We start from the raw sequence: 10000 nt of genomic DNA, 5'->3' as shown, positions 1-10000 counted from the left end.
TAGCTGTTAGCTGACATTTATTTTCCCCTCCGCAGGACCAGGAGCACAATGAAACCGCCATCGCAGTCACCTCCTGTAAGCAGCTTAGTAAGTACCGTTACAGACAGCTCAGTGTGTTCATTTTAAACATTAACTTGTTGTGTATTTTTATGTATTTTTACGTATCGCAGCTAGCTCATGTTTGCCGGGAGTGAAGTGAAGTCAGAGGGATGTAATATAGTAATACTCCTTAGATGTCCCTGTAAACAGCCACAGCTGTTCTTCAGCCTGCTGGGTGTAAACAATGGGTCACTGCCACCACACCCTAGTTATCACAGTAAAGTCCTCATTTCACAGCATTCACTATATGAGTAGTGTTTAATTATGATGTGTTACGTTATTATGTTAATACTGATGCATTATTATGGATGGAATAATCAGTTATAGTCTCAAATAATCAGTTATAGGCTCAAAATAATGATTTATAATCTCAAAATAATGATTTATAATCTCAAAATAATTAGTTATAATCTCAAAATGAGTTAATACGATATTATTGCGATTTTAAACATATTTGCGATATTCTGCGTAAATCATGTTGATCTCAGTTTTCTTGCTGCAGAACGTGATGATCAACACAGATATAATAATATATTTATATCAATTTATACGTCAGTTAATAAATTAGACGAGAAATGTTCAAGATGTTTGTGTCTCGGGCGCCCGGGTAGCTCAGCTGGTAGAGCGCGCCCTAAATAGAGGTTTAGTCCTCGACGCAGCGGCTGCAGGTTTGACTCCGCCCTGCGGCCCTTTGCTGCAGGTCGTCTCATGTCTTCATGTCTTCATTTTTATGATGTAAATTGAGGAAGCAAAAGCAGCATCGGCTCCAAATTTCAGCACTAAAAATTCGTATGGGTTGATAACGATCTAATAAATATACTCAGTTATGTAAAGATTAACGTATGTTACAACAGGAGAAGCACTTCATTTGTTTTGCTGTGTTGAGGCAGTAATGTAAAATTGTCCTATATACTAAATGAATGGGGCTGATTATATTTCATGCTGCTGAAATTGAAATAAAAATATTAATATGGGAAAAAAAGAATAATATTCGCAAATATATCTATTTGATCGGTCTTTTCTGGGGCGAACGTATGAACGCCACAGATTTCTATAAAAGCCGCGGCTGCAGCTGCACATGAACACGCTCCCGTCCCGTCTGTGTCTGCAGGTATTTGAAGGCGTCTACAACAATGCCCGAATGCTTCATTTCCTCACAGCGGTCGTGGTGAGTAAACGTCGTCGTAATAACTTGATTCTGTTATTATAAAGCACATGTACAAAGATGCTGAAGCTTCCCTGGCTGCTGGTTTCAGGGCTCCACCTGCGATGTGAGGGTGAAAAATGGAGCGTCCTATGAGGGAATCTTCAAGACTTTAAGCTCACAGGTAAAATCCTCTTTACACTTTCTCTGAATTAGTCTCTGAAATGGCAGAAAATAGTGAAAAAATGTCCATCCCAGTTTCTCAAAGACCAAGGTGATGTCTTTAAATGTGAACATTTATATAAGATATTCAGTTTAATATGGAATAAAACAGAAAAGAGCAAGAAACCTCCATATTTGAGAGGCTGAAAACAGCATTTTCTGATATTTCTGCATGAAAAACTACTTTAAAATGAACCGATTATTAAAATAGTTGGCGATTTGTTTTTCTGTCGATCGATAAGTCGATTAGTCGTTGCAGCTCTGCTCTGAATCCTTCACTTTTTGGCAGGGCTGCGTGCACAATAAATCAAGGTTTTACGCCATCGCGATATCAACCGGCGCAATAAACACACCGCCAAAGACACTCGGGGATTATATGTGTTAAGACGCTGACGCACCGAGCCGATAGTTGGCCGTCTGGCAGCCTGGCGAGGTCGCTGACTGGAGTCTGGTCGGTGTGCTCCGTGCCGTCGTCCGTCAGAGGAGCTGTTGGCCTTCATTTGGGCCGATTTGACTTGTTGAATCGGGGGGCCGGCAGTCAGACTCAATGAGCCATCTGATTGGTGGAGAGCTAACCAGGAAACGGGGAGCGGGATGAGCGTGACTAGAGTCTCTCAAAATCTGATGAAAATCTTCTAAACTGACCTTTTGTTGATCTGAAATGAAGACAGATTCAGCAACTCCACGGCCTATTTCTTAAAGATAATTTTTTGGGGGCATTTTAGGCCTTTAATTCCACAGGACAGATGAAGACATGAAGGGGGAGAGAGAGGGGGGGGATGACATGCAGCAAAGGGCCGCAGGTCGTGGTCGAACCCGCGGCCGCTGCGTCGAGGAGTAAACCTCTATATATGGGCGCCTGCTCTACCAGCTGAGCTAACCCGGCCACTGCACGGCCTATTTCTCTCTTCAAATGTTTTCAGAAACACGTTTCGGTGAACTATTTTAGTCCAATATGAGATCGTATTCTGAACGAGCCGCCATGACAGTCTGGCTTTGAATTTCTGGAGAAACCAGACCCACGTGACGCGTTCGTCCAATCAGCTGCCAGTTTTCATTTTTGGGCGACAATACAGATCAGCGCCGCCTGCTGTTATGGAGACGTATTACGTCTGGTCTCTTCGGTGTTCTGAGGAACTTTTGGACCAACTCGGGGAGACTGATCAGTCACACTGGCTTTACTGCCGACGGTCGGCGGTCTGGTCGGTGTGTGACGGCCGTCCGGTCGGTGTGTCAGGGCCGTCTGGGCGGCGTGTAACGGCCGTCCGGTCGGCGTGTAACGGCCGTCCGGTCGGCGTGTAACGGCCGTCCGGTCGGCGTGTAACGGCCGTCCGGTCGGCGTGTCAGGGCCTTAAGTTGTTAGAAAATATCAGCAGAAAACTGCACTTTAAAGTGTTTTTTCAGGGTTTCCACAGGCTCTTTAAAAAGTCTTAAAGTTGTGTTCTAGGTCTTAAATAATTTAAACAGGTCTTTATTTTCCTACATCCATGTAACGCTACCTCTAATGCTCAGTATTTTAAATATTGTAGTTCTTTCACTGTGTTACGACTACAAATGAGACCAACATGCAACTTATATTGCAGCCAATCAGCATTCGTGTTATTGGTGCGAGTCTCTTTCTGATTTTATCACAGACATGAAAACTAAATACTCTCAGCTTTGGGGAAGTGCAAGTTTAGCAATACTAAAAAACTGAATTCAGGGCTTAGTTGATGTTGTGATGAAGGTCTTAAATATCATTCATAATTGTCTTAAATTAGACTTGGTGAAACCTGCAGAAACTCTGTTTTTAGTGCTGCCTTTTATATTAAATTCAATGTTCAATTTGTTCAATTTAAAGAATTCATTTAGTTTTAATCTCAACAAGCAGTTAGTTGTATTTTATCAGAATACTGAAAGCAGCAGAACTGAGAACTCTTTAATATATCTGTTTACTTATCGTGACTTATATCGTTATATCTTATATACTTATATCATTAGTGCATATTTTCCTCATATGGTGCAGCTCTTGTTTTTGGCTCCATATGATGTGAGAAGTTCCATGATTCATCAGTGTGTGCTCTTGTGTCTTTCATCAGTGCGAGCTGGCTGTGGATGCTGTCCATAAACAGAGTGATGGAGACGGAGGAGGAGGAGGAGAGGAAGGAGGAGGAAGCCAGTCCTCTCCTCCTAAGATTGAAGATATCACTGACACCATGATCTTCAGCCCCGCCGACCTGGTGACCATGACCTGCCGCGATGTCGACTTAAACTTTGCCGTCAGAGGTAAACACACTCCCTGGGAAAGAGACAATATTAATCTGTAAAGCTGCTAATGGACCTCTTTCACAGCAGACATTTTGACTTGTCATATATCCCGTTTACACGTACTGTACATGGTTATTTAGAAAAACGGAGACATTTCCCTTCGTTTGTGTCCTTCGTTTACACGCAAACGGAGAATTCTCCTCTGAAAACGGTTCTTTCTGAAACCTCCGGCCAGAGTGGAGATTTTGGAAATCTTGGTTAGCATGTAAACTGAGACAAACAGAGGTTTAGGCAGCCGAGGAAGTGAGGAAGAGAAGAGAGAGGAAGTGATTCCTTGCTGTTGTTGCTATTTTCTGGATTCTGATTGGCTAACGTGGGCTGGAGCTTCCCGTTACACTGCCACCTACAGGTCTGGCGTGCTCTTGACGGCATATATACACGGGAACGTGTAAACGGACACTTTTCTGAAAACTGACAGCTGTGCACAATGTTATTTTTGAAAACGGAGAGGTTGAAATGTCCGTTTATGAAAATAGCCGGCCACGTGGAAACGTAGCAATAGTAGGAAGAGCCCAGCTGAAACTGATCACCTTAACGATGGCTCAGTTCCATCTAGTGTCCCAGTGAGTCAGCATGAACAACACCAGGACCTCTGCTACGGGGAACACAGTCATCATTAATGGTCTGTATACTCCTGCACTGTAAATCCGAATTCGCTAACTCAACCTAAAGATTTTTTGGAAATGGCTTGCACTCAAAACTTTTAATTTAGTACAGTATGGTAACATTAAAGTTTTGAGTACACTAAACATAAAATAAATGTGTCACATGAGTGTTATCTGAAAGGAAATTTATGTCAGTTTAACATACCCTTTTTTAGTCATGCAACAAAAATAATTAGTGTTTTCTTAACATATAATTCTACGTTATATTAACATAGAATAATCAGGTTGCTTAATGTGTATTTTTATGCTTATTAAACACAAAAAGTTACGTTTCATAACTTGTTAATTTTATGTACTAACAACAATTAAACAGTTAAAACATCATAACCACATCTATAGCGGAGATAGCATGAGTGTTTGGGTGTGGCCTCCCAAGGGCCTCATGCGAAATAGGGGCCCCTCTAAAGCTGCTGATCTTGCATCACTTTACACAAAAGGACCGCTAGTGAAGTGATACACCGCAGCTTAATGGCTGAAGGAAGCCTATTACTGCTCAAAGTCTAATGCTGCAATACTCCAGCTCTATCAAACGTAACAGTCACTTAACTCATGGTTACAAATGTAAATCAGCACAATGACAATTACCAGGCAACAAAAATTCTAAGCAGACACGTTTAATAAACGGAATTCATAAAGTTACATTTGTATTTCCAACAAACTGCAAACTTTTCAGCAAATTTTAACAACTCTATTTACCGCCTTGCATCATGGGAACTGACCAGCCAATCAACCAATTGCATCTGACTGCAGTACGATCAAATCAAACATAACACAAATTGTATGTATCCTTCCTATTCAAACATTTTAAATTAGACAAACAAAGAAATGGAAGTTGTTCTCAACCTTTAAATTTAACGTTGCTTTGACTAGTTAAAACTTAATTATGTGTACTAAAACATAATACGTTGGTAAAAACACAAAACATTGTGGCAGTTTTATGGTGAAACAGCACAAAATATTTGTGTTCAGCATAACTCTGGAACTTATGTTGTAATTATGTGTTTTTGTTGTGTTAAGTGAACACAATATTTTCATTTTGTTGAACATGAAAGTGACCGCTTGTCATATGAAAATAAAAACAATGAGTACATATTTTGACAACCATTTTTTAGGTTTACTTAACTATAAAAATATATGCTAAGGGCACAGTATATGTGTTGTTAATTGGCCTTGAACTAATTATGTGATGTTGATGTTATACATTTAAGTAGAATGAACTCAAAAGTCAAAAATTGTTGACTTAACATAAAAAAATTATGTCAACCTCACATGGGATGATTTTTTTTGTGTCAAATGAACATAAAGTTTTTATGTTGTTTTGACAATCCTGAACATTTGTGTGGACGTAACATTACAATTTTGTGTCATGGATGGATTGGGGTTTACAGTGTGTGCTGTTCCTACTATGACATGTCAACATGTCTGCTGTGAAAAAGGTCTATTACTCCTAAATCAGATTTGATTTCTCAGAGTCCAGGTTATGCTGAAGTTGGCCGAACGTAAATGTAATCTGGATTAGAGACAATCAGAGTGGACTAAAGATGTACAGATAGAGCTGCAACGATTAGTCAATCAACAGACTCTGTGTGTGTGTGTGTGTGTGTGTGTGTGTCTCTGTGTGTGTGTGTGTCTCTGTGTGTGTGTGTGTGTGTGTGTCTCTGTGTGTGTGTGTGTGTGTGTGTGTGTCTCTGTGTGTGTGTGTGTGTGTGCGTATCTCTGTGTGTGTGTGTGTGTGTGTGTGTGTGTGTGTGTGTGTTTTCAGACACGTTTACCGACACGTCCATCAGCTCGTCTCGGGTGAACGGGGACCACCGGGAGAAGGTTCTGCAGAGGTGGGACGGAAACGGAATCGGAGAAAACTTCGAGCTCGAGGCGGACACAGTGAGGGAACACACACACACACACAGACACACACACACACACACACACACACACACACACACACACACACACACACAGACACACACACACACACACAGACACACACACACACACAGACACAACAGCTGGCTTGTCAGGCTAGTTAAATTAAACTGACGTGACATGTCATTTAGCTGACGCTGTTATCCAAAGCGACTTACAATTGCTACATATGTCAGAGGTCGCACGTCTCTGGAGCAACTAGGAGTTAAGTGCCTTGCTCAGGGACACATTGGTTGATGTATCACAGTGGGAATCAAACCCAGATCTCCCTCACCAAAGGCACGGGTGTTATCCACTGGACCATCACCACCCCCAAAATGATACAGTTTAAAATGAAGATAAAGGACTATTGGAGTACTAAATGCACACGTGCTGTTACGGAGCAGTGTTTCCTACAGATTAGAAAGCAATTTGTGGCGAGAGACGGAGGAGAACAGGGGAAAGGAAATGCAGCTGAACGTCTTTTTAAATAGCATTTAAAAAAATAAAAAAATGAATAACGAAACGCAATGTGCGGCGGCCGGTGTTGATAGTTAGTCTCTGTGTGGGAAACACTGCTGAGCGCTGCTGGAGATTATGGTGAGATGATGCTAAAGTCTGTTTTTCACTGTATATTTTAATATGGAACTAATATACTGCTATCTTAACCAGGACTCCCTTGAAAGAGATTCTGAATCTTAATGGGATTATTTCCTTGTAAAATAAAGGTTCGCCGTGTCCGTCATAAACGTGATCGCAGAGAGACGGCAGCTGACGCTTTCTCAGTTGTTCTGTTTGGTTTTCTTTCAGTCAAACGGCTGGGACGCCAACGAGATGTTCAAGTTCAACGAGGAGGCGTATGGCGTCAAGTCCACCTACGACTCCAGCCTCTCCATGTACACGTGAGTCCCAGTTCTCTTCCACCAGCTGATGCACTCAGACAAAGTGACTTCATATCCAGGGGAACTGACACCTAACCTGACTCCAGATGGATGGCTCGGCATTTGCTCGACATATCCATCTGGGAACTTTCTGTTGGAGAACTTTTGGGAAGGGGCGAAAATCCTGGTTAGCTGATTGGATAAACCATCTGTCTATCACCACCTATGTTGGTGATAGACGGCCAAATCAACCAATCAGATCAACGATATATCAAACTCTTGCTGAAACCAGTCGGGAGAAGAGCAACAACATCTTTTCCTCTGAGAAAAGCCTCCAGAGACGTTTTTTGCTCTTCTTTCAATGAAGGAATTCTTTCTAATTCTGATAAAAGTTGCGTGATAGCTACGCTCATCTCATCCGTGGAAGTCGCCACGTTGTTTAGACTGAACAGTCGCTTCTCGTTGCGTCCTAAACCCGCCTCCAAACCAACGCTGATTGGTCGGTCGTTTGGCGAACGGCTCCAAAGTTTCTCTGTCTCAAGATGCCAGACTGATCTGGGAGAGGAAAACTGGAGCTCGCCAGATCAGGACGCTCTCACGAGGCTACGGGACACCTAACTTACAAGACCGGACCTTTCCTTCTTGGTTATTAGAGGCCGAGCAGCAAAGCTGCGTGGACCTTAATGTTTTTATTATTATTATTATTATTATGGGTGTTGCATGTATCTAATCAGGCACTGTGCTGTGGACAACTGCCCTGCATATTATAACTGTGTGTCTGCATTAACCCTTGTGTGTCTTCCCGTCGACCAATCAACTTTTTGTTTTCCTGGGTACTTTTCTTTCAACTTTTTGGTCACTTTCCGCAATGTTTTTGAAGCTTTTCTTGATGTTTAAGTCACTTTTTATTTTTTAAGATTTTTTGGGGGGCTTTTCTGCCTTTTAATGGACAGGAGAGCTAGGTGAGAAAGGGGGGGGGGGAGACATGCAGGAAATCATTACAGGTCAAACCCTGGACCTCTGTACGAGGCTTAAACCTCTCACTACATGTGCGCCTGCTCTACCACTGAACCAACCCGGCCACGTTTAAGTCACTTTTTCGATGTTTAAGTCACTTTTCGCGAACGCTTTTTTGAAGCTTTATTCCAACATTTTTCTCACTTTTTTTAGCGTTATTTCATAATTTGTTTTTACTTAAAATACTATATAACAATTTGGTTGAAAGAAACCCAAATTTCTAATATAGAAACCTTTTGAAAATGGGTCAAATTTGAGCGGAGGACCCCAGGAGGGTCTACCCACCTGACTCTGATTAACAGTCAGCCCAGACTGTCATCACCTGGGTAATAGCTCACTGAGATCAGCGCTGGCCTTCAGACCCAAAGGTTGCGAGTTCAAGTCCCAACGGTTACGAGGTCACATCTTATACATAATCAGCCATTGTGCTGTTAACACTCCTCCTTAAAATGCTCAGCCCGACCATCGCTGTGGAGCAGCTTTAATTATGTTATGTTTTCATAGTTTGCCATCATTCATAGAAATGATGAACAAGCTTTAAATATTAGACCCAATAAAGATCAGTATATTTTAATAAGAATGTAAAGTCCACATACTCAATTCAATTTATTTATTTATTTTTTATTATAAATGACTGCAGCCAGTATTTTACCCTGCATATGAAAGTATAATATCAAGATACTACGATACTACGACTAAAACAAATACTCGCCCCAAATTAAATGTAATTTAAATCAGCAGAATATTACAAACTAATCTCCTGACAGAAATGTAGTTTAGACGAGAGTCCAATGGTGCATCAGTTTAACCCTGTTAATGATATAACATCACAGCTCCCTTTTAAATTACTATTAGCATGAACATCATATTTGTGTCTCCTGTGTTTTTTTCCCAGCATGCCTTTGGAGAAAGGGAACTCTGAGGTTTTCCGACAGCGGGAAGCGCGAGCCGCTCGGTTGGCCAACGAGATCGAGGGCAGCGTGCAGTACCGCCGGCGGGTTTCTTTGGAGAACGACGAGGGCCGCAGCGAGGAGGACAAATACAGCTCGGTGGTCCGAGAGAGGGAGGACCGGGCCAGTCCCGGCTTCCCCGCCGGCGGCCGGTAAGAGGAACGCCACGCAACCTCTCTGTCTGTTCGCCTTTTGGCGCTACATTATAAATACTCATTTTTATACTCTTTATTGATCCCCAATGGGGAAATTACAATTTACACTCTGTTGTTATTACACACAAGCCTGAAACACACACACACACACACACACACACACACACACACACACACACACACACACACACACACACACACACACTCAGTACCTATCCATGCACTAATGGAGAGATGTCAGAGTGAGGGAGTTGTTCCAGAGTCTCGGGGCAGATCACCCCCCCGTTGGGACTTCTAAAACCTGCTGTGACCGCAATGACCGGTTGTGCTCACGCAGCGTTAAAATCTCGGACAAATACTCCGGACCGTTTAAGGCCTTGAAAAAATGCAATAAGATCTTTAAAATCCATTCTAAACACCCAGGGAGCCGATGTAGGGGGTAGAGAACAGGAGTGATATGTGCACGTCTAGATGTATTTGTTTAAAAAGCGAGCAGCAGCATTTTGAACAAGTTGAAGTTGTGAGATGGAGGTCTGGTTCAGACCAACATAAAGAGCTTTACAGTAATCCAGCCTTGAACTAATAAAAGCATGAATAGACTTTTCTAGATCGTGCCTGCTCAGGAAGGGCTTAACTTCAGCCAGGAGACGAAGCTGGA

At 42.2% G+C, this 10000-nt stretch overlaps 1 protein-coding gene across 3 annotated transcripts in view; it reads left to right on the top strand.

Annotated features, from left to right (window-relative positions):
* atxn2l (ataxin 2-like) overlaps positions 1-10000 on the top strand; it is a 26161-nt gene that overhangs the window by 753 nt on the left and 15408 nt on the right. For all 3 annotated transcript variants that reach the window (XM_031314613.2, XM_031314614.2, XM_031314616.2), the window contains exons 2-8: positions 36-87; positions 1211-1267; positions 1356-1427; positions 3544-3730; positions 6200-6318; positions 7150-7241; positions 9133-9339. In XM_031314613.2, the coding sequence (XP_031170473.1) occupies positions 36-87; positions 1211-1267; positions 1356-1427; positions 3544-3730; positions 6200-6318; positions 7150-7241; positions 9133-9339 (786 nt within the window). The remainder of the gene's footprint in view (positions 1-35; positions 88-1210; positions 1268-1355; positions 1428-3543; positions 3731-6199; positions 6319-7149; positions 7242-9132; positions 9340-10000) is intronic.

This window comes from Sander lucioperca, chromosome 21 (genome assembly GCF_008315115.2).
Source record: "Sander lucioperca isolate FBNREF2018 chromosome 21, SLUC_FBN_1.2, whole genome shotgun sequence".
Lineage (NCBI taxonomy): Eukaryota > Metazoa > Chordata > Actinopteri > Perciformes > Percidae > Sander > Sander lucioperca.
Note: the sequence above shows the minus strand (reverse complement) of the source record. Positions and strands in the feature narration are given on the sequence as shown.